General features: G+C 37.7%; 1 protein-coding gene across 1 annotated transcript in view; it reads right to left on the reverse strand.

Moving 5' to 3' along the window:
• The window catches only part of SLC9A9 (solute carrier family 9 member A9), a 172,557-nt gene that overhangs the window by 69,713 nt on the left and 77,845 nt on the right, over positions 1-24,999 (reverse strand). The window contains exons 9-11 of the mRNA XM_005424684.2: positions 24,646-24,734; positions 5,621-5,734; positions 4,005-4,116 (exon numbers count right to left, since the gene is read on the reverse strand). Of these exons, the coding sequence (XP_005424741.1) occupies positions 4,005-4,116; positions 5,621-5,734; positions 24,646-24,734 (315 nt within the window). The remainder of the gene's footprint in view (positions 1-4,004; positions 4,117-5,620; positions 5,735-24,645; positions 24,735-24,999) is intronic.

Genomic DNA, 24,999 nt, shown 5'->3' on the forward strand with positions numbered 1-24,999 from the left:
TGGTTAGCACAGCTACATTTCACTGGAAAACAATACTGCTTCCCACAATTGCATCACACCTTTAATTTTAAATCTAGAGCAACTCTTCTTGTAAGGGGATATATATATATATATTTGCACACACATATTTACATATAAAAGTTAATTAGTATTAACTGTCTTCTTGAGCAGTGGACTGGCTGTTTCTTCAGTTCAGAAAAATAGTGAGTGACTTCTCTGCATTTTTCATTTACAAAAGGCTCAACATGGTCTATAAGAAATAATTCAGTTTCAAATAAAGACATGTCTAAAGTAAAACAAAAAATCAAACTGAACAACTAAAGCAGTGAGAAGCAGATGAATACACTTAAAATGTAAAGACTCAATGAGAAGCAAGGAACACTGCTGTATGTATGTGTATATATATGTATATATCTCTCAAAATACTTTCCAGGTAATAATACAAGTGAAGGAAGGGAATTTTAACAACCTCAGAAAATGTTGAGCTACTGAAATGGTCTGAAGTTAAGGAAGATTAAATTTTCTGTAGAACTTCAGGGAGAACTGCCACCACAGCCCAGTGGGATGATTGGATGCAGTGGATGTTGATACCTCAGCTACCCCTGGACAGAGTGGGGCAGCAGAAGGACCAGCTCTAATGAACCATTAGCAGAGATTCTCTCCCCTCATCTTTCAGAGGTGAATTGTTGGCAGCTCCACATCTGTGTTAATCCATTCATCCTTGGGCTGAATCACAGATTTCCTAACAGATCTTTTTTTTTGTGCCGTCCATTAGGGTTTCATCTTTAAGCAATACCCTTTAATGGGTCAGAGCCTTCAAAGCAGAGCAGCCCAGGGTTAAGCCCCAGAGTCCCCAGAACAGAACCTGTGTGCCCTGTAGGGCTGTTAGCCATCCTTTTCCCACACCCCACACAAACACCTCTCCAAACCCAGCCCTCTGAAGAGCCCATGAGGGCTGCAGTGTTTGCTGTTGGTGGGAAAAGAATCTGCCAGGAAAGAAGACTTTCTGTGGGCAGCCCCGGTGTTTTGGTTTCAGCCATAGTTTTCTGCTCTTTTCTTCCTTGCTTTCTTTTCTGTTTAGCTGATTTCTTCAATTGGCACTTGCCACCTCTGTGTATGTATGAGTGTGTAGATGTAAATGCCTGCACAACAGCTGTGTGTACATGGGCATCTTTTGGCTTAATTCTGCATTTGTGTTCATCCTTTCAGACTCCCCTGATGCTGTAATGCCTTATATTAACAGCAACCACCCCTGTAGCACTGTGTCCCACAAGCCTCTCCGTTGCCTATTTATGTGTTGCAGAGAAGAGGAAAGCAGAGTAAAAAGTAAATAAGGATGTTGGGAGAAGAGTGGAAGATGCTATAAAGAATAAGACTTTAAAATGTTTCTTTTTCACATGAGCAGAGACTGCTGGACTGCTCACTTTAGCTGATGTTCAACTTATTTTGAGAAGCCTGGGGTTAATTAGTCCTTGTATAAAGGACTAATCAAGTTTTCATTTCCAATGGAATGTTATCAGGAATCCTGATTAAAAACAGTTGTAGAAGTGAATCCACCCTCTGTAATGTATTTTAGAGGAATGGTAGAAGCAGATAAAGAATGAGATAAATCAAAATGCTCCATAATCCACCTCCAAGCCCAACTCTTCCACCTTTTCTCAACTGTATTGATATGCATCAAAAAGCTGAACTTAGTGACTTCAGGAGAGTTCTTTGCAGAGTAAGGTTTAATCAAAGGCTAATCAACAGTGTACTTGCCTGACCTTAATTGCTTTTCTCAGCAATTTTTCTCAGCAATCACTTTAGTGATTGTGGCAGTAAAACAAGCAGTAAATGTTTGGTGGATTTGGTAATAAGATAGAAAACAAAACTAACCCCAAATTCATTGTTTTCCGCATCTAAATGTGTGATGCTGTGGTGGATGAAGGCCATTTTTCCCTGTGACCAGCTAGAACCTGATGCTGTGCCAGAACAATGAAGGTGGTGAAACCCACACTGAGGTAGGTTCAGGGATGCCCCATCTCTGGAAACACTCGAGGACAGGCTGGATGGGGCTCTGAGCAACCTGATCTAATTGAAGATACCCCTGCTCATTGCAGGGGGTTAGACTAGATAACCTTTAAAGGTTCCTTCCAGCCCAAATTGTTCTATGACTCTTGCTACAGATCTTTGTAGATAATGTCCTTCAAACTCAAATTCAATGTCTTGTTTACTCATCAGAAGTGTATCTCTCTCCTGGCAGCCTTTGTCCTCTCTGTTTATCACTATATGTACTTTTATCAGTTTATAGCACTATGAATGTTTTTGGTAACTAAGCACAAGTCTTGGTGCATCTTAAAATACAGAATTACACAGAAAATCTGTGTATCCTGTGAAGTGTGCAGCTGCTGGCAGCATGAGAGACAGTCTTTATTATTATAGCTGCAGATTATGCCATTACTTTATTATAATGTAAACACATTTTTCTGTACAAAATAGAGGGGATTTTATCTTTGGAAATAGATTAAAATTACTTTTCTGAGAATTTTAGAAGCCGGCAATACTACTGTTTCAGTTCTGAGCTGCCAGATTGTCCTGGAAAGCTAATGTGTGTGAGTTCTCACGTTCAGCTGCTGGCTGCAGGCTGCTTTCTGCTCCTGGTCTGTGGCGAATGAAATTTGACTGCAGAAAATGAGGACAGAAAACTTAAAGAATAAGAGAGATTTCAGAAGGTTTTCCATCCTATACTTTAGCTGATGCAAACCAAAAGCCAAAATGGAGGCCAGGAACTAGATGCCAAATGATGTGAAGCTATTTTTCATGCTGTTGTCTAGCTGGCCACCTGCTAGGCTTCCCAGAGGGATCTCCAGCTCCAGGTTACCCATGGAACAATGGCAGGGGAGCAGTTGGGCTGAAAGGCAGCTCCTGCTGGATGTGTCATCATCCCTCACCCTGCTCTCGCCGGAATTAGTGACATTTTCAGTGGCAGCTTTTAGCAGAAGGATTGAATGGGTATAGAAATGAACTGCTGTGTTGCTCTCTGGAGGGTTGGAATTACATAGGCACAAATGAGGCCCCCTGATGTGGAGTGCTCCTGATGAGGGAGCTTGAAATGCAGCACATTGTATTTCACTCGTTATCTGGCTAAATGGATCTCTGTACATCAAGGATGTCAATCAAGAACTTTTATCCATACAAATGTGGAATAAATTTTTGGATAAAAAGCAGGAAAGTGAAGCAAAAAATGTGCTGAGTTTCTAATTTTAGAAAATTATATCATCAATAGCGTAGGGGTATCTGCATTTCTGTCTTTTACTGAACAGATATTCTTGGCTTATAAGTGAGTTTTTCCTAACTAGCATTAGAAAGTCAAGTGGAATTATTTCTAGCTTGTACAAGTAAAAAAATACATAATCCAGATGAGCCTTAACAGTTCTGGGGATGATGTGCAAATCAGACTAGATAGAACATGGCTCCCTCTTCTGGATTTTAAATTTTTTTTTATTATTCTAAAAGGTTAACAAAATCAACAAAATTAAATTTCAAGCTGGAATACATATGAAAAGATCTGTGGAATTGAAATGATCTCCTCTCAGGTTTAAAAGTAAAACTGTTCCAGGAGTTTAAGGAATTGCCAAAGACCATGTCTGATCTGAGTGTCAGCACTAAGACTGTCCAGGTTGGATATTTGCTGCTATGTAAAATACTCTGAGGTATACTACATTTGCCTCTAAAACAGCACAACTTAAAAACATGGTATTCCCAAATTGTCATGGAAGTGTATACAGATGGGGAACAATGGATTGAAAGACAATGGTTTCCAAAACGTTAATTAAAATAGGGCAAGAACACAGTGAGGTTGATCAGAAGACATCCATTTGCTTCAGTAGCTTTGGAGAGATGACCTTGAGTTTTAAGATAAATTCTTTGTGATAGGTGTGGCTTTTTCTAGTGATAGATGACTATTTTTGTCATTCATTAAATGTGGACAGGAGAAATATCAAAAAAGCCAAAATAGCTCTTACCTGAAAACATCATCATGTGCTGAAAGGTCCTGGGAATCTTTTGTTTTCGACCCAAATTCAAAAGGAAAGAAAGTGGGTATATGTTGGAAGCTCTTGCTACAAAAACTGCCACCTAAAATGTAAGATGTTGAGGAAAATAGTGGACAAACTACTGACAAAACCAGAATTAACCCAAATGTTCTCTATAATTATTTTGAAGGTACAATTAAACAAATATGACATTATCTTTTTAAAGTTTTATATGCCATGTTGTAATGGTCCCTGTGCAGTGGCAGAGACCTGCCTTCCCCAGACATCCTAGTTTTATATTCATCATAATATATCTCACTTCAATCACTCTACTTCTACTCATCACATTTGTGTCACATGTGACTTCATCTTCAGCTCTTCAGGAAAATGCCCATCATCAATTGCAGAGAGAGCATTATGTCCTTGAGCAGCAATTTTCAGAGAATAAATGTACTTTTGGACCTGATTATTACTTCCTTATTTCCTGGTGATTTATATTGTCTATACCCAGCACTTTTTGCTTTTTCTTCCCCTTCTCTGCTGAGATTCTTCTGATGAAGTTCTTTATTACTCCTCTGTGGAACTATCCCAAAATTTGCCTTAATTGGAGCCATGAGGCCATTATTAGGTTTAGAGAAAGGCAGTCTGAGCTCCCTGTATATGCTTTTTGCACATTTTGCATGCTTTTTGCCCTCCCCTTGTCTTGCAGCTCAATTATGGCACTCCCAGTCTGAGCAGCCTGGACTGGAGAGCAGGTGAAGAGTTTGAGAGGCAATGTCTGAGTCCCAGGAGCTGCCTGCAGCTCTGGTGCAGTCCTGATTATTCATTTAGAAATTACATATAACAATTACTGCACATCAACAGTATGCTCCCAACTTTCAAAGCTATTACAGTTCATTTAAAAGTGATAAGCAGAGGGCTGCTGCACTGAGCCAAAAAAAAAAAATCATTGAATAAATTGTCAGTGTGAAAAGAATCTATACTGCTGTATGAGTAAGATTTATTGAGAAACCATGGCAGAAATAAAGACACACAGCTTTTCTTACCTCTTAGGCACATGATGGTGTAAATAATTCCATGTATGCTAGAGATACCAAATATAAAGAAGGAAAGATTTGAGCAAAGCAGAACTGTGTGATTTTTAAGGGCTTCATATAATTTAAGTAGTTTTGGGGAAGTCCTGCTTATGGCACACACCTGTCTGAAGGCAGCTTTCCAGTTTGGGGATCTGTACTGGCTCCAGACAGGAAAAAAGGTTTTGTGTTGCACCTGTCCCCACAGATGTGTCCCAATACTTATCCCAATTTCCCACCCCACTTGTAAACCACTGGCAGAAGTTCCCCAGCTGGTTTATAGCTATTTGCCTATAGCAGAGGGGCAAAACAGCAACTATCCAAAGAACATGTTCTTATACCCATTGGGCCAGTTATTAGCATATAGGTAATAGATGATTGCACTTGGAATTGACAATTTACTGATCTTTAGTATTCAAGGAACTGATTGGTTTGCTTGTTGACTTCTTATTTCACATGGAACATGCATTCTTTATATGTATATATATACACACACACGTCCAGAGATATGTACTTCTTTAAAGCAAAGGATACAAGGGCACCAAATATGAAAAGAGGATTGAAGATGTGATTTTGAAATGTAAATAGTGCAAGTCCCATGTAGCAGAAGATGACATTCTCAGCCAAAAAATTCATGAACTCGAACAACTTAAATGAGAGAGAAAGAACATAATTATGACTCATGTCTACAGCAAACTACTCATTATCCCAGGTTCCCTTGGAATACAGAACTGTTTAGATGAAAGGAACAGAAATTGCTGCTGTTTCAAGGGTGGATTTTAAACCCACCTAATTTGCTGACAAATTAGACACAAGGTGTCTTTTAGCTTTAAAAATCATAGTTGCTTGCAGGTTTTTCTCTGATTTGTATATGAAAGCTTGACATAGACAACTGGTAAAATACATAAACAGCAAGTAAGTTATATGAGCTTCAATGCAAACTGCAGGGAAGCTGGGGGAAATTAGCTTCACTCATGTTTACAGGGGGAGCCTGGGAAATGGCTCCTGGTTACCCAAGTGGCTGTGTATAATGCAGTCCTGGGTATGGGGACACTAAGGCCTAGAGAGAAAAAAAAAATCCTAAATGGACTTTTAAGAACTTATCCCTTTAAAATATAGCACAGTCTTTCTTGTTACTATGAATATTGTCTTGCAGATGGAAATTCTTATTGCACTGTATGGACATCAATATCAATACTAATTTCAAACCAAACTATTTAAAATGTCATTTAAAGGTATTATAAAATAAGCTTAAAATGCATGAGTAGGGTAGAATTTCTTGTGGGAAAAATCAAGCAAAGCCAAAATATTCGTTTGCCTTGAGGGGATGTTTTTGATTATATTTGCAACTGATTATATTAAAACTAATAAAATAAATTTTCCTATTTAACCACATCTGGAAAAAATCAATCATTGCTGCCAAATAACCACAGAGAGGAAAAAGGGGCATTTCATTTCTGAAGTCACTTTTGAGCTCAGGATTCTATGCTAACAGATCCTGATGCAGAGTTAGGACTGAAGTTTGTCAGTCTGTCTGCAACCAGCCATACATCGCTATCCAGAATGTTACTGTGGAGATGTTTTATTCGTCCTCAGTGGGCTTATTTATTTTTTGTAATATGTTTGTGCTTCTAAAAATAAATATCCAGTAACAGTCACTAAGATTTAACAAAGGAAAAATGAGAGCTGTCAAAATCATTAAAACAAATTTCAGAGGCAAAATGGCATAAAACCCATTAGTATATGGGAGGATGTTTTGGACTCTATGGCAGCACCATCAATTATCCCAAGCACACAGTCCATAGCCCTCATTTTGTGCTGCAATACTGGACAACATTAAAACAAACACAAAAAATATTTGCAGGTTAGCAGTCTTAAATTATTTGAATTAAATTTAGATGAGAGGAACCAGTTGTCAAAAACTTCTAAGTCTGGGATCTTGTGACTCAGAGAAATTATGATAAGTTCTTGCATTTCCACTTGGGAGCAAACATGATCCCATGTCTTTGTAGGAATATCATCTGATGCATTGTTTGAAACAATAGAAAAATGTATCAGGAGTGCCACAACAGGATCTACGTCTCTATAAAATAGATATCTGTGTATATATGAAAATCTTCAGAGGGAAGGATACTGCTATGAGGAGCCACAACTGCATACTTTAATTGTTGGGATGAGATAAAGTACTCCACAGGTTTTAAAGCTGAATGATATTTCATTTTTCCTTTAGAAAATCTCATTCAAGACTAAAAAAAAAAAAAAAAAAAATTAAAGTAGATGTACTACTGGCACATTTTAGAAACAGAAATTCTTAAACTAAATTTCCTTTCTTGTATTTTCAAAACTTCTGTTAATATACATTTTTTGAGGAAAAGAGATTTTGTTCTATATCATTGCCTTTGCTCTATACTTTTTCTCAGCCATCTTACTAAATTCAAGCTTTTACTCTTGCCTGGAGTGCTTTCATGGCATAGCTGATTCTAAACTTCTCACCCCTTGTCTCCCAGTAATCCCATCAAGATACAATCTTTATGGATTTCTTGCAAATCCAGTTTAGTGCATCTTTTTCATTTCCCCACAACTTTACTTCCTTTTACTCACTACATGCCTCCTACTTCTTCCTACTTCAAACTTCCAGGCTGATTTCAGTAAATGATTATTAAAGAGAAAGAAGATCCCTCATCCTTGTCTGGGTGTTTGGACTCAACATGAAGAACACATTTTTCCTTTGCTCTCTGGGTGAATGTGTCATGTCCCACAGCACAGCCCTGCTGGTTTCCTTGGCCTCTGTTCACAGTGGGTGTAACATTTGCAGCCACAGCATCTGTGTCAGATGCCTTCAAAGTTGGAATTTAATTGCTGGACATCAATTTTTTTTCTACCCCCTGAGCAAATATAACCCAAATATTTTTTTATTTCTGTGAGTTTATTTTAATATGTAGCTTTGCTGAACTGTGCTGTTTTTTTCCCTCTTATCTCTAGCTTCTCTGTATTTTGATCTTTCACTATCACTGCTCGCTTGCTAGAAGATTAAATCCAGACTACTTCTCTTCCTTTGTGTAGCAAAAATCCAGGTGTTATTTCAATAGCTAAATTAGAGCAGGCTCCACTCCTTCCTATTCCAGGCACAACCATGATATGGTCTATTATCAAAGCTTCAGCTCCTTAAAATGATAAAAGTAGCTTGTTAGCTTCATTCAGAATCTTGTGTTCCCCACATAGTTTGCTCCCTTTTTCAAAAGTCTATCACTCACTCATATGACACATTTATTCACTGACTGCAACTTAGTCAAATTTCTCACCATGAGTTAGAAAAAATTAAATAAAACAACTGCTTCAGAACTAGTTATTGTCATAAAAGGAGTGATATCTGAATGCTTTTTCCTGGAACATGACACTTGCTGATATAGCATAAAAATGCCCCACTGTTCTCTTGGCTTTACTTTTATTAGTGTACTTAGGTGCAGTGTTTTATTTAGCGCTCAGCTTCTGTGTTTTGTTCAACAGTAATACAGAGCCCATGGAGAGATTCCATTTAGCACTTAACTGTCAGTGCTGTGCAGCACAAATCCCTTCAGAGCAAAACCATTTGTTCTAAAGAGATCTTCTGAAAACCACGTCAAGAAACAGCTTCCATAGGAGCTTTTTCCCAAATTGTCATGCCTTTCAGTCAGATATTTCTGGAGTTATATTAAAGAGGAGATGTCAAGACCTTTTGATGAGAAGTAGAAAAATAGGAGCAATAGTCTTTCAGCTGGAATTAAAAAATTTCTGGGTGCCCCAAGGAGTTGCACCATACACAGCAGCCTGTGGGTGACATCCTCTCCTGTCTGAGGGGCCCTGAGCCAGGGCCATGCTGGGCTTCAGGGGCTGCTTAAATGCCACTGAAAAATTCTCAATATTTTGAATATATGTACTTGCAAGCGGGCTTACTTTTGTGGGAAGAAAAAGTTAGGATTAAAGTCCTAGATTCCGAGTAGTAGGAAGTATTTTCTCCCTAACCATCAATTCCCTTCCCTTGTCACCCACACAGACAACCAGCCTCTTTCTACTCTAAATGAAATTGCCGTAAAGTGCTTATACACCACTATTAGTTTTCCCAGGGCTACCAGAAAACCATTTTAATATACACATAGCAATAAGACATTTTTTTGTTATAAAACTAAACCCCTTCATTTGTAATGTGGCATTTCTAACTCTCCACGAAGTCTATAAATCTGGTTATACTTTTAATGTAAGAGCTGTAATAAATCACCAATGCCAGCACATTGCAGAGTAGAGTATTAATTACAAGAACACCAGTTCAGAACTAATCCAGGCAGTTGGTTTAGGTGTTCATCACAGTGAATTACTGAGAGTGGTATTTGCTTTGCTTTGGTAATTTCCTCTGTAAGTAGTGGTTATTACTAAAGATTTATAGTAAAATTGACATAATATATATGTATTTAAAAACACATCATTCATAAAATATGCTTTGCTTTTCTATTACTCTCAGCTGTTGAAAGTACTAAGAGAGATTAAAAATTAAAAAATTCTTTTTTAAGCTGGGACACTGTTCTGGAAAATGTCCCTTGCAGTTCATTTCTCACTGGCAGAGGAAGGAATCAATCTGTATGTTAAGCCTTGCTGTAGCCACTGAGTTTATCTTAGACCAATGTTTTATTTTAACTCAAGTGAAAAAATTTATATGATATAAAGACTGCATTAGTTTTAACTTTTCAGTGAGATAAGGAAAGCATGATCTTTTTTCGTCTCCATCCTTTCCTCCTCTCCACAGTAAAGTTCCAGCCAATTAGAGCAATAATCTATGCCAGAATGGCTTTTGGTACTCAATTTATTTTCTAGAACCACTTATATTTTCACTGAGTGTTAGAGAGATTTTCTAGGTAAGTAATTAATGCACCTGGAAGATGGAACACGCTAAGTACCAATTGTACCTGCAATGAAAATAGAATTCCTTAAAGGAGCATCAAAAGGAGAAAATGAACATAATCTATGCCACAGTCCCCTTGTGGCTGGGGAGATGGAAAATGTGAGATTTTTCAAATACTGATATTTTAAGGAACACTTCTCATCTCAAAGGAATGAAGTTAGTATGACAGGACTGGGTAAAAGCAGAATGGCAAACAGTATTCTTTCCTCTTGAGGGAATAACATTAGTACAGAGGTATTGGGTAGAAGCTGAATTACATCCTCAAATTCCTTCCAGCAAAATTGACTGAATTTTAATCATTGATGGCAATATTGCATTTGTTCACTTGATTTAATATCTGCTGAAGAAATGTCATCCACCTCTTGCAGGTATCTGCAGGCCTTCTGTAGTTGCACTGATTTAGCTAAAAATATGGGAAATGCCATCTCTATGGGGGGTGCACCCTACAGGGATATATTCCTGCGTCAAACCAGCGAGAGTTTTCATACTCCAACAGCAGCTAGGAAGCTAGGATGTAAAATTGATTATTATTAGTTTTAAGAGAGATCTAAAGGTGGCAGAGCTACTAAAAACCCAAGAATTCGATGTTAAGTGATGATTATAAAATTTATTATCTTTGAATAATTTAAAATTTATTATCTATTTAAATAGAGCACAGATTTCAAAATACTCCATGAAGTCAAGGATATTGATAAATTAATAATTTATGAAAATTACTTTTCCTTAACTCTTTTGAATTAAAATGCAGTGACAATTCAAGCTACTATAATTTTCCTGAGATGATAGAAACCTTTATTATAGCCTAATTGCTTTATTTTATTTCTCTTCTGATGTGAAGTTTCAAAATTGGGAAAAGATTTGGATTTGAACCTTTTTCTTGAAATCTTATAGATCTATAATGAATGTTCACCTCGTAGTGATATAATGCTCATTTCTGAATATGCTTAGATAAAAGAATTAGCCAAAGTAACTCAAATTCATGATAGAATATCAACTTGTTTATGGTGTTAATTCTGATATGCAAGCATATCTGACTCTCAACTTGCAAACACACTAGCAGGGAGAAATTCTTACAGGATCTTCAATGTCCTGGGAAAAATTCTGGTCTTTTTTATCAGTAGGCTTTGCTACTGAATTAAATGAATTTCACCCCAACAGATTTCTGAAAGACACACAATAACTTTCTATTTCCCTGTAGATCTGGGAGGTTTAAAGGATTCATAAGGCCTGAGGAAGAACTAGGAAAAGGAAAAGATCTGAAAGAAAACAGTAGCACCAAGAGGAAGGAAAGGCCAGCAATATTTTGCATTTCCATGGTATGGCTTACTCTTTCTGGCATAATCTACTCACCATCACCAAAGTTCAGCTTGGGAGAAGCTGGACAAACTACGTAGAATACACTTCTGACCACCAACAGCAAAGCAAAACTGTTGGCGTCAAATATAAAGACAAATCCTCCTGTTAAAATTATCATAGGTCTTAAATGGCTTTGCTTAAAAAAAGAAGTTTAAAGCAAAAATGTTGAAAATTAGGCAGCCAATAAGAATTTGCCATTTAAATGTTGCCTTCAATCAAATTTGGATCTAGTGCTGGATCATTAGTCTTGTTAAGTTGCTTAGAAAAGGGGATTTCTGCAAAGTAGATTTTGTTTTTCAAACATGGCCCAGTTTGTGAGAGATGGAACATTTTTACATCAGTAGCTCCTTTTCATGCAGCATAACCAACTTCTGCTACTCTACAGCACCTTGAATGGTACCTAAAAATAACCCCAGAATGACCCCTGAATAGAAGCTGCCACCAAAAGAGAGGTGATGGTGCTGTTGTTCCTACAGCTTCTCAGCCAAGTTCTTGTTTGGTTCACAAACTAGAAACAACCATTTCCAAAGTGTTTATTTATCTTAAATTCCTGAACTGAGATGTTGCAGGCACAAAGGAAGGAGTACCCCAGTGCTCTGTTGTCTCAGGATTATGTGCTCAGGGATTCCTGCAGTTCAAGCTCGCTGAGTTTATTTTAGCAGGACTGGTTTCTGCAAGGATTAAGGAAGGGTTCTGCTCCAGATGGGGCATAATAGAGTGCAGCTGGAAATTTGTTTGAAGGGATATAAAGAACTTTTCACTGGCCAGAAAATAGTGGTAGTACTGGAATAACTGTGTTCAGGCTGAATTTGGACATTTTTGTGAACGTTGATGCCTCTTCCATTCCCTGGTAGAGGCAATGATGGTAATGGAAAATTAAGAGACTGTTACCAGCCTGTGCTGTCCAGGATTACACAAGTATTCTTATGAAGTTGAAATCAGACTCTGTGTAGAAGAAAAAGAAAAAAAAGGCCAGATAATAATAACATCACTGAAAATGAAGCTTAAGGATATATTCTGAACAACTTGAATGATACTTTCTTGGAATGTTCTTCCTGGCATGGCAAATCCATAATCATGTGGAAGTGGGGACAGAAATAGAGAGTTAAGAGCTATGTGGAATAATGGTTAAAAAAATAAGCAAAAGAAAGAAACAAGTGGTGACTTTGAGAAAGTAAACTTCCAGTAACAAAGGAGACTTAGCTGCTTTAAGACATGACTCTTCTTCTGATCAAAGAAAAGTAGGAATGTGGTCAATGTAATATAGTTATCTTTAAAATGGCAATGAGCTAATAAATCCTTTGCATCTCTGCATTTTTATTAGAATTAGAGGAACTGCTGCTGGTATTTCAAAATTAAAACACAAAATCAATCTCATCTTTCCCTTTCATTCCTCTGAAGTATGTTTTTATTTTTTCTGTGATCTGCCACCAGAGTGCTAACCTCTTGCAAGCAATTCAATTTCTAACAAGGGCAAATGCAATTTATTCTATTTCAATTTGCTGCGAGGAAATATACTCTAATACTAATTATTGAAATGTGTTCTTAAAAACAGTTTCCTTCCTTGCCAAGTTTTGGATGTTGGAAAGAAATCCAGTTAGTCTTTGCCATATTAGGAATTAGTGACTTATATGGGGGCCTTTAGCCTGTCAAGACTAAACCCAAAAGTTCTTATGAAGTCTGTGGGGTCTTTTCTTAATGACTATGAGATTTCACTGCCAATCTGACACTACAGGACAAATACTTGCTCTCTTTGCATCTGTTCTCTAGACATGATATTGCAGCTCCTATCTACCGACAGTAATGTTTCCCTTTGAAGTTTGTAAAACTAATTCTGTGGAAAAATAAAGCTGTAGAGCTATAAAATAGGAATTACTCTATTTTACCTAAACCAGATGGCAGTAGTAGTATTCACATGCATTTTTCTCGTGCCATGATGTGGTTTTCTTTATTTGGGGCCTAATCTAAGATAAAAGAGTTTTTACTAAATAACTTGTCTAGTTTCTGTGCAACATTTACTTGTTCAGAGTTTCCCATATTTACACTGCTTTGTTTATAGAGGCTGGGAATGGACACAAGGCATTACCAATTTCTAATCCAGGCAGAGCATCCTCATGCTGAGAATTGCTCTTGATCTGAACAGTGTTGAATAGTATGAGATCCTCATGATATTAAGCTCCTTTTACTTTTATTTAAGACCTATTATTGATGAGTCACCTTTTAACTACATTACCTTGGCAGAATGCCACCCTGGAGTTACATTGGGCAGAATTATTTGCAATTACTCTGCAATTCTAATATCAGTTTCTGAAGCAGGATACTGAATTAGTATGTTCACTGATCTGCTCTTATATGTCTGCATGTGGAAATTTTGGGAATTATTTTGTTCCATTTCTACAGTCATCTTTAAACAGCTTCCCTGCCTCCTGATGTAGGCTGCTACTCAAGAATTGAGATGCATTTGAACAAGAAGTCTGAGAAACGTGAATAGCAGCTCTGCTCTGTGTGTCACACTTTTCCCCTAAGTATTAGAGTACGTGACTTTTCTCATCTAACAGCCCTTTACACTTAAAGCTGTAATCTAGAGTGCTCTGTGGAGATGTGATAAATGAGACATAATTTGACTTCAGCTGAAACAGAATAGAAGATGCTGAACTGTTGGAAAAACATTGCAAAGATTTCCAGTGTTTTCAGGTCTACTAAATTACTTATGGTCTTACTGGTGATGTTTTACTGACATCAACAACGGGAAAAAAACAGACAGTAAAGCAAGTAGAAATTAAAATTGCTACACGAAGATACATCTTCAACTGTACTTAAATCTGAGAACTCAGGTGACTGTTTTACATAAAATTAAGAATCTGTAGTGAAATGATTAAAATAACTTCTGTAAGATTCTGTGTGAAAGCAGAAGGTGGGTGTACTAGGGACATATAATTCGGCACCTCAGAAAAATTCTTTTACAAGATAAATAGTAATTACTACATGGAGTGTGTGCTTCTGAGGGTGCTAAATATCTGTTTGGAATTTTCAAACACTCCTAACTCTTCTCAGGTTCTCTGGAGGCATAGAGTGGTCAATACCTCCTTTAATTTGTGTGACTGAAGCTGAATTAAAAGTCAAAAGCTTGAAAAAGATCCTCAAACTTGTACCCCAGTTCATTCTTGTAGGTTAATGAAAGTATATAGGTACCAAAATATGTGCAAAGATAGGGCACTTATTTGAATCCTAGTCATGATTTGGACATTTAGTCTGAAAACTTTTGACAAAGGGCATTTTAGCCCTTAATTATGTGCACAACCGGTGCCATGAGGAAGAGATGAGCTATTGTCAGCTGTTTGGTATGTCTTGCACTGTGCTACCATTTGGTACAAATGTCTCTTTGGAAGGTAGGAAAGCCATTAATTGTGTAGTGGAAACACAGCTGTGCAGTCACTAAAAAGACAGGATGCTGGCAAGGGCTTTAGACTATTATAATGCCTTATTTACATGTATTTATTTTCTTCTTGCAGCTTATTGTGTGAGAATTCTATTGTTACCAACATACTTCTAAAAGTTTTGACCAAAGCCTTTGTGAAGTTCTTACAGCTGATAGGGAACTTTGCAGATAACAACCCTTGAAAGAGAATTCAAAGGAATCAGCATTCATGTAAAAATCATGTAAGTTAAAAAGGAGAAATATCAGACTGCAAGAATGGATCTTTGCCAGCAGCAGTTTGGTGCTGTTAGAAATCACACAACAGCTCAGATTCCTTAAGGGTTCCATTGCCCCAGGGCTTCTGGGCAGGCAAAAGCGTTGCTGTTTAAAAAAAATATAAAATAAAAAGTAGCAAAGCTCCCAAAGCCCGCAGACTGCTTTGGGTGAGGTCAGCCCCATCTGCAGCAGAACTCTGGAGGCTCTGCAGAGATCCCAGTGTAGCCTCCCCAGCCAGGCCAGAAATAGCATCTTAATTGTGTTTCCAAACACAGGCCTCACAGGAGGAGCAATTATGAACCTGGTGACACATACTCAGGCAAGTGTAAGGCAACACAGGGTTCTAATGAAGGTGCCTCTTATGAATACCCTCAACATTAAAACCTATTTTGACCTATGTGCTGAACAATTTTACTGCATTCCAATTTAGCAGTATAATGTACTATGCACAGAAATACAAAACAGACAGTTTTTTCCCCAGAGATTTATTCCATAGCTGAATAATTTAGTGATAAATCCTGTATTAAAATCATCTAACACAATAACATGAAGTGTCAGTGTTTCCAAACTAGAGAAAATCAATCCCATTGGGACATAAGTATATTTTAAGTAAGAGGCTGAGTGATTTTAACTCTGTTGTCATTAGATATATTTAGAAGTTGGCCATTTATAGCATAAGCCAAATGTCACTGAAATCCAAGGACTTTGGTTCGTTATATAAAATTCTACTAAATTAGTTTTCCTGTATGAAAAATTAAGGAAGGCTTAAAAGAAGAGTCCTATCTTTGTTTTTTATCCTTGTCACAAATTGTCAGATAAGGGAGTTCTGACCGACTACATTTGAGGGAATTGTTGTAATTATCAACTTTTACAAAACATGAGATTGCATAAGTTATTCTTCAAACTAAAATTAACCATATTTGTTCTAAGGATGGGATGTTAAAGTGCACCCTGCTCTGTTTCTGCAGTCCATGTTGATGATGTGAGAATATGCTCCTAACCCAGGACTAGATTGATTCTGGCTTGCTTTTTCTCTTTATGCATTCCACAGTTGCTGTTATCAGGGTGGCAATAATTAGGATGGGCTTGATTTCACAGGCTACATAAATAGACAGGATTCTCCACAAAACTAGGTGTGCTTTACACAAGTGGGGCACAAGGCTGGATTTTTGCTCAGCTGCAGACTTAAAAACTAGGGATTAGTGCTAACTACCCCAGGTAGGGAGAAGTTTCTCAGAGGTTGCTCTTCAAAGCTCTGGTGAGCCTGATGGAGCACAGCAGCATCTGCAGGGTTCTGTAAAGCTGTGTTGGTTCTGCAGCAGCTCTCACAGCCCCAAGCAGTCTGACTCCACAGAGCAGCACACGAGAGCTTCATTTGTGATCCAGGGCAGTTCCAGAGCAGCTAGAGCACAGGTCTCACTTTGGAAGTTCCTTACACATTTCTCCACGTGCTAATGTGAATTTGGCCTATATTATAATTCCAATTGGTATATGTTAGCTAACTGCTGGAATCTGATACTGTGCTGGAAGAGTAAACTACAACCTTAACAATCTAAGATCTTTATTAATATTTAAAGAAAATGTTTAATGTTTAAACAGATTGTAAAAACTTTAATGAAACCATTTGGAAACTAGTTTGCATATGGTATTATGTTCCTTAGCCTACCAGCATCAAAAATGACATCATTTTTCAACAAGATGAGCTTCTCTGTAGAAATACTGCCTCATTACAGTGCTGGGTTACTTCAGGGTATGAATTACATTTCAATGTGTTATTTTCTGTGCTTAAGCAAAATTAAGGAAAATATTTATTTCTTTGTTTTTCAAGAGAATTTATCTTCCTCATAGGTTCAAAGTACTTTTCTTTATTCTCTGTGTGTGTATGTGTTTAAGACACTAGAATATGATATTCTTCATAAAATGCTGATGACAAAGGGGCACATGCCTTGTGGGAGCTAATGAGGCCAGAGCACATCTGCACATTCTCAGTTAAGGAATCTCTAATGCAGGTGTACAAAAAGAGGGAAAATGGAAACTACAGAATGAAGTATAGAACTGAACATTCTAACAAGATTTCTGTATGTGGACACCCAGTATTTTCAGTATTATGGGTAGGAAAGCAGCTAATTTATTACATAAACCATAAATGATGCAGGTAATTACTGATGCACCAGAGTTATGAAGTCTGCTGTTATTGGTTACTCATAGCAATGATTTCTAGCTGTTTACCATCCATCATGTAGCTCACAGCTGAAAGAGAGGAAACAATTACAGCATTTTTACATAAATTTAAGGGGAGTCACATGTAAAGAGACTGCAGATTAACATTCTTTTAGCATGGTGAAGTAATCAGGAACATCAGTCAGATAATGAGGGATTTTGTTAAGAAATTCAGATTGAAAGACATGGTAGTATAATTTCTTCTGCAGAAATCAAGATTTTCTTGTGTTGTTATGATTCTTCTCGTTAAACCCATACAGTAAGCAGCTTTAGATTTCTTTATAGCATTACACTGTTCTACAGGGTTTCATAAAATCTTATGGTACATCTGGTCAAACAATGCACCTGGCGTGTTTCCAACATTCATCTTTTTCTGCTAAACACAGAAAATAGCTGTGCAGAGGACTGGAATTCATTGTACACTTCCTGTCAATTGCAATCCATTTTAAAGGTAACAATTATTACAAGCACTCTGCATGTGGTGCAGATTCAATTAGAGAGAAGGCAATTGCTGAACGAGGGCAGGCTGTTTGTGCCAGAGCCAGGGGCTCTGCAGAGATGCTCTGGCTCTGCAGTCAGGAGCACAGGGCTCAGCCAGCACATCTGACACTGCTGGAGCTCAGGAGGGAGGGAAAGCTGGAGCTCAGAGGGAGAGGACAGGGCAAGAATGAGGGGCTGCTGCTCCTCAGGGTACGTAGGCTGCAGCTGTAATGATAGCTAATGTCTAGAGACCTCAGCTTTTGGACTTTTAGAAAGGTAGAAGACTGGCTTGCGTTGTTTCCAATATAGGTTAATTACCTCAAAATTAGAAATAGTTTTTACCTACAGTTTCAGGTATCTGATCCTAATAGCCATAAGATAAATGCTGCATAAACCATTCTTTTTCAAACTGGGCTTACAACCCTTTTTTGTATGGATCATTTTCTTCTCTCAAAAAGAAAAAGAACTAAGGGCATTTCTATGTTTTCCCCTGATTGTTTTCAACAGCTGCAAAATTAAGATTTTTGCTATAGGCCTTGTCTCAAAAAAAAAAAGAAAAAAAAATCTGGGTGAAATACCAGAAGACAAGATCAAGCTTTTTTCTTAATATTACTAATTTCTGAAATATTTAAGCAAAACTGGCTAAAACATGGACAAAACTATACTAATGTTATCCCAGTACAACAAAATCTTCCCAAATGCTATTTTATTTTCAGACTCTTGTCATCAAAAGGAGTATCTTCTCCAGACCCTTCTATTGAGCCCTGTTAGTTGGTCACCTGTGCTGTTTCCTGGGCAGCACTGCCTGAAGCCTCAGTCTTTAGCACGTTTGAGTCTGAACTTGCAGGAGTTCAAGGAGGTTGGAAATCAGAGAACTTTCTTTTGTTCAGCTGCAGAAAGGGAACCATGAGACAGTGGCCATCAGAGCTAACTTTTATGCTCAGTCTCCACTTAAATGGAAAAATGTGTTTCATGCATGTAACCTATTTAATCCTCACCAAGAATTTGGACTTTACTGAATTCCTTAGACAAAGACCTCTCGTGCATTATTGAAGAGTACCAGACCTGAATGCCATGCATTAGCCAAAAAGAATTTCCAGTTTGCTCTCAGAGGACTGTCAGACAGCCAGCTCTATACCTTGGAAGATGATAAACCCCCCATTCTGGTATGAAATTTTCCTGTAGGCACTGCGATTGTGGTGTGCTGGGGAAACGGATTCCCCCTGCACAGCGCAGATGCAAAGGCAGATTAGAATCTGGTACTGGTGTTAACCTTTCTGAGAGATCACTTTTCTCCCAGTCTTTCTCTCTGCCAATCATTTTTGTGGAAATACTGACCTCTTGCAGTGCCTTAAAGGTCATTTTTCCCTAGGACGAGGGAACAAATCACAACAGCTGTCAATTAGGCTGCTCATTTCAAAAGGATGAGAATTATCCTTGGGTATCCTTATGTGTTGTGGTAGTTCTGCCTTGCTAATAATCTAGGGCATTTTACTGCAAGTAAGGTTTTCCTCTGCCTAGAAATACTCTCTTTTTTTTTTATAAATTAAGAGTTTGAATTATAAGAGCCATTATGACCTGACATTTGTGCATGTACTTTTCTTCCTAGAAGTATAAACTCATTATCTAGAAACAGTCCAGTGTTTGATAACAGAAAATAGTAGGCATTAACCAGAGATAAATTAATATAGGCTGTCCAATATAGAAGCAAGCCCAGCTCTCTTGTTTGGTCTCTTAAACACTCACACAAATAGCAGAACCAAAGCTCCAGGGCACACATGTGTCCAGTGTGACTGTGGAGGGTTTAAGATAAAGGCACCAAACAATTTCATTTTGTGCTGCAGCTCCCTATGAAATTAGAGGGGCTGCTTCTCCCAGGTATGGGTGCTGGACATCTGGAGTGGGACCCTCACAAAGCAGATGCAGTTTGGGTGCTGGTAGTGCAGTCACCTCCCCCCAGCTGCTCTCCGTCTCTCATAGAAAGGTAACAACAGTAGCTGCAGCTCCTGGCATGTGCTTTTAACAACAAACTCAGGAGAGTTTGGGTTCTGCTACTAAAGCAGAATTTGCAGTGCATTATTTATTTTCTTCTCAACAGACAGCTGATGGGAGAATCCTATAAGACAGAATTATGTATCTGGAGAAAGGAGATTTGTTGTTGCAGTGCTGGCTGTAGGTCTGCTTGTGACTGGTTTACAAGATCCCTAGGCCAGCAGAAAAGCAGTAGACTTTTGAGATCCCAGTGATGGTGCTTCATTGGGATACAGTGACTTCAGTCACCTCTCTGCCTTTAGTCCTGCAATGCTCTTTTTAGCAAATATTGTCTGTTGGCATTCAGGTAATACTCCTTGGATTAATTGATATTTTTTCCCCTTTCAGTTGATTTGGATAGCTCTAGTGCCATACTTTACTTTTGCTCTACTCTTTTGCTTTGCTTCTGGAATGAGTCCATAATCATGGATGGAACAGCTCCCCAGGGAAGTGGTAGAAACACCATCCCTGGAAGTGTTCAAAAAATGAGTAGATATGGCATGGTGGTATTTGGTTGATGATTGGACTTGATGGTCTTGGGGGTCAAGAGACTATAAAGAATTTATTTGCAGTTTTTGAGAAACTACAAAATGTTTTATGACTTTTTTTTCTACATGTTTTGAATAATGTGATTAATTAGAATTAAATTAATATGCTTAAAACCACAATCCTTTTACACCAAAGTGTCTTGGGAATGCAGTTTAATTTCTGATCCAGAAATCAGCTGATTGATCCCTAGCCAGTGTCCCTGTTGGAAGGAAGCTGCATCATCCATGAGCTAGGAACCTTTTGAAAGCTTAATGTATTTTTCAGGGATTTCCAGGAAATATTAGCTGCTCCCCTGCAAAGTGATGACTTTTATTAATCAGAGATAATCATGTCTGCTTTATAGTGAGATAGAGATTAAAATTTGAAGCAATCAGTTACTATGTCCATCAGTGAGCAAAGCCCCAGAGCAGGGGCTGAGCTTTGAGCCCTGCAGTGCAAACTGAATCTGTTCAAGCCTCTGAGTGAGACTGCATCTTGGTAAAGTTACTCCCAAGTTAAGCAGCAGTGATGTTTATCTCACTCTCCTGCCTGTGTTAAACCTTGGAGGTGAAGGGCCACTGAAATCTTAACTTGGAATCTTGTGCACACAGCACGCCCAGTGCAGCTGAACAATCAGGCCAGGAGCTCCTGTCTCTAAGGCAGCTTGTTCCCCTAATGGGCTTGCTATCAGAAACAACAGCACAGGTGAGTAACTGTTTAACTCCTCCTGTGATTAGAAAGGCTACTACACCTCATTTGAGAAAGCTCCTTCACCAGAAGTTTGACACACCTATTTCAGAGGTGACCATGAGAACAAGGCTTAGCTTGGGGAATGAATGGAGACAGGCAGGGCAGTGTGTGACGTGCTCCCTTGTTGGTTGGACATGCTTTCCTCTGTCTTGTAATTCCCTGGCTCTTCCATAGATGATGCATTTCAGAGTTCCCTTTCCAGAATTTGTAACTTGCTGACACTATTTTGTCTGCAAAGAGAATTCTTCATATCCTTGCACACTTAACCTGAGAGGTATTGCCCTGCCCCACTCTCATTGTTGCAGTTGTTCCCCAGAGTTAAAGGAACATAACCAGAAAAGATGCAACTCATAAGTATATTTATGGCCATTAGTCAGTACTCCACACTAGGAAAATGTGCTGGTCTTAGCTTGGCATTTGAGTGAAAGTGATAGAGGACAGAGAGGAAAATAGAGCAAGGAATGTCTTATCTTCCTGTAGAAAACACAATCTTATCCATGAATCCTTTTCTAGAGGTGACCTGTAGGGATTTACACTCTGCCCACTTTAAACAAACCAGGGATTTCTGTTTATCTCACAACACTCTGCCCAGCCTCTGACTTTCTTGTGGCAGAGCAAATCAGCCCAGCCCAGCTGTACATCTGAAGCCTAATGTAAAATTGGAGCTGCGATGTCCCAAGATTTAGAAGCAGCTGTCTGGCTGCAGCATAACGTGAGGGGAGATAGCAGCTGTAAATAATTCTGGAGAAAGCTGCTCAGAATCAAATAGCTTTCAATCAGATCCCAGCAGTTTCATCTTCTCCTTCACTAAAGATACATTGGACAAATTAAACTTTAAGTGCCTGAAATTCAGGAGCACTCATGTTAGAGCCAACCTTGCTGCCATGGAGGGCAGGGTCAATCTCACTGTTAAAATCATGATGACTGTTGTCAGGTCAATGATAATGACTTCAAATGACTTCCATGAAACATCACCCATGTTAAAAAAATTACAGTAAAACCACACAGAACGTTTATAAATACCTAATGAAAATTGGGATAATTGAATTGAATGAAAACTAGCTAAAGCCTCCATTTTCACTAACTTTTTAAATCTACTTTTCTTATGAGATTGTTAAAATAATTCATTTGTTTGTGAAAAGATTAGTGTTGCTTTATAGTTTCAGATTCTATAAGTTTCAGATGCTTGAAATCTAATATTTCTCTTTCATGAAATCTTAAACAGTGATTGACAGAATAATAAAGGATACATGGAGACTAATAATTACATGGCATCTTTTAACAGGCCTTTTTAATAGACAGTCTTAAATTCTCATTTAAGAGCTGTAGATAAGTTCTCATTTTACATCAGTGACTGAAGAGAAACTTTTTACTTTTTTTAGAGCAAAGGATGATGTATTATGGGAAATGCAGAACTTGGCACCAGGGTCAAAAACACCTTCTCTATCACTATACCAGATTTTACCATCAAGCTATAAAATTTTAAAAGCAAGTAAAAAAATGAAAAGAAAATTATGCAAAGCAGTAAAGAAAAAGTGTTTGTTTAAAAAGAGCTAACACAATTTTGCAATTTGATTTACAGTTTTAAATCTAATTTCCATAGTTTTTGTTAGCTTCAGCCTTAACTCACTGTTTTGTCAGTGTGTATTACAGTTCAGCACTCCTTTCTGAAAGATCTGTCATATTGTAACAAAAGAGAGAGACTGCTTTGGAATAATTCTATAAAAGAACTGAAAAGCCCTTGATTTTGGCCAGTAATGAGTAATAAAAATGACTTAGATTGGGAGCAAAGCCAACTGTCTGAGCAACAATATTCATTGAAGATGCACTGAAGTTATAGATGATTATGAGAATGCCAAGTGTGTGGCTTATTAAATTTGCTTGAAGAGAATTCTTGGGAGGAGAGAAAGAAAGAAAGAGGCAGTGCAGGTCTCACTGAAACAGCTGCATATGAAAGGGTAATATTTGGATTAGAAAATAAACTAGAAGAATTCAAAGGAATTCAACAACAATGTTTGAACCATATCATAAAGGAGGCTGAGGATTAAGGGCTTATGGGGAAGAGAAAAACAGAATAGGAAAGTGTGCATAAAACTCATAGCTCCATAGAGAAACACATAATCCCTTTTCTGTGTCTTCAAGGGTAAATTTGGTTTATTTTCACTATTTTGTTTTGCACTTGTTGAATAGGAGGGAATAGCAGAGTAAACATGAACAAAACTAGGATGCATTTAAACAAAATATTAGTTGATTCTGCTGCTGAAAAGCTTCACTGATAATTAAAAATACCACAACCTTGGCTTTTTCTGTCTCTCTCTAAGGCTATGCATCATTAAAACATGCAGATGAATCCCTGAGAAAACCTTCTATTCAAATTGTAAGTTATATGCAAGGGGAGTAATGGCATATGTAATGCAGACTTTCTGCAGAACAGAAACAATTCTATGGTAGATTTCAGTGTCATTCCCTTTCAATGCAGTTATCAGAGAAAGGTTAGTTCTCTGCTGGAATACTTTCTGAAAGCATCAGACTCTACTGCTATGAAGAAATACAATTGAAATAGTTATACTGTTCAATAGCTAACACTTTATTATGGGAGTAGTGACCAGAAACGTTTTTGTGATCTAAAATTTGTGAGACTCTTAACAGCTGAGCTGATACTGTGCCCAGTATTTTTTTCTATCAAGCTGTTTTTGATAGAAAATTGGATTTTTGATTGAGATCTGCAAGAAGTGATGAATTTTTCTATGTAAAATTTCAAATGCCTAAAAGAAAGGAATTGCTGAAAAAGGGATGAGATTGCATCATGAAAATTATAGTATTGGGCCATAAGTTTCCATTCTATTTTAGGAGATAGATTTCCTACAACCTGGCGGTTTTGGGACATATGAGTCAGTGTTAAAAGGGAAGAAAACTGCATTTAAATGACTTCTACCAGGCTCTAGGTAGTGGCAGGGTTGTCTAAAATTACTCATGCTGAAAAGTATTTTGAACACTGCAATGCCATAGATCTGAGAACAGCCTCATGTTTTAAAAATAATTACAATTTACTAGTCCCTTCTTCAAACAAAAACCAGGTGATTGAATTTCACATTTCTAAACTCTAAATAACACAATGGAAATAAAAAAAATCTCTATCTTTCTAACTATGATAATTTTTAATGAAACAGAAATTAAACAATGTCATTGCTAAAATCTGTGGGCCAGACTGCAGTTTATACAATCCCTTTGCAAAAATCTACAGGGATCCAATCTTTCAGACCACTTCTGTTTTACTTATTGGAGCTCTTTGATTTCCTTAATTTTGAAGCATTTTTGTATGGAAGTTGGTGCAAGCTGTTATCTCCATACCTGTCTGGCATATCAGGTCTCTTGGAAAGAACAGATTCTTATTTTTTTTTTTTTGCTTATCCTGGTAATTGTTACTGTTTTCCTGGCAAAATCTCTAGTCCTTCCCCTGATGAAGACATAAGTCTCTTGCTGTGCACTGATGAAATCCCATCCAGTTGTATTCCAGTGACTGTTACTCCTTACATCAGTGTAAGGTCAGTTATTTCCATGTCCTACCTGTTTAGTTCTCATTTTGGAATCTGCTGACAGATTGTTGTAGGTGTAATGGGCCTGTGTGACTCCACAGAAAAGGACAGCAACAATGCCTGGAATTAAAAAAAAAACAAACCAAGTGTTAGCTGCTTCTGTTTTCTTACTTAGGCTTGCAAAAGGCTGCATAAAAAAACAAATTAGTCTGTTAATAGCTTTTTATAACAAAAGAAATTTGAGATTTATGTTCTAAGGACAATGATGCTCTCATAGCATTTCCACTGTAAATTCAAAGGCTGTAGAAATTTTTTTCAATTAATACATGGTATGATCCAACCATAATCTGACAGTAATTGTAAGTGTAGGACTAACGTAATTGTA

The sequence above is a fragment of the Geospiza fortis genome, unplaced genomic scaffold, assembly GCF_000277835.1.
Source record: "Geospiza fortis unplaced genomic scaffold, GeoFor_1.0 scaffold318, whole genome shotgun sequence".
Lineage (NCBI taxonomy): Eukaryota > Metazoa > Chordata > Aves > Passeriformes > Thraupidae > Geospiza > Geospiza fortis.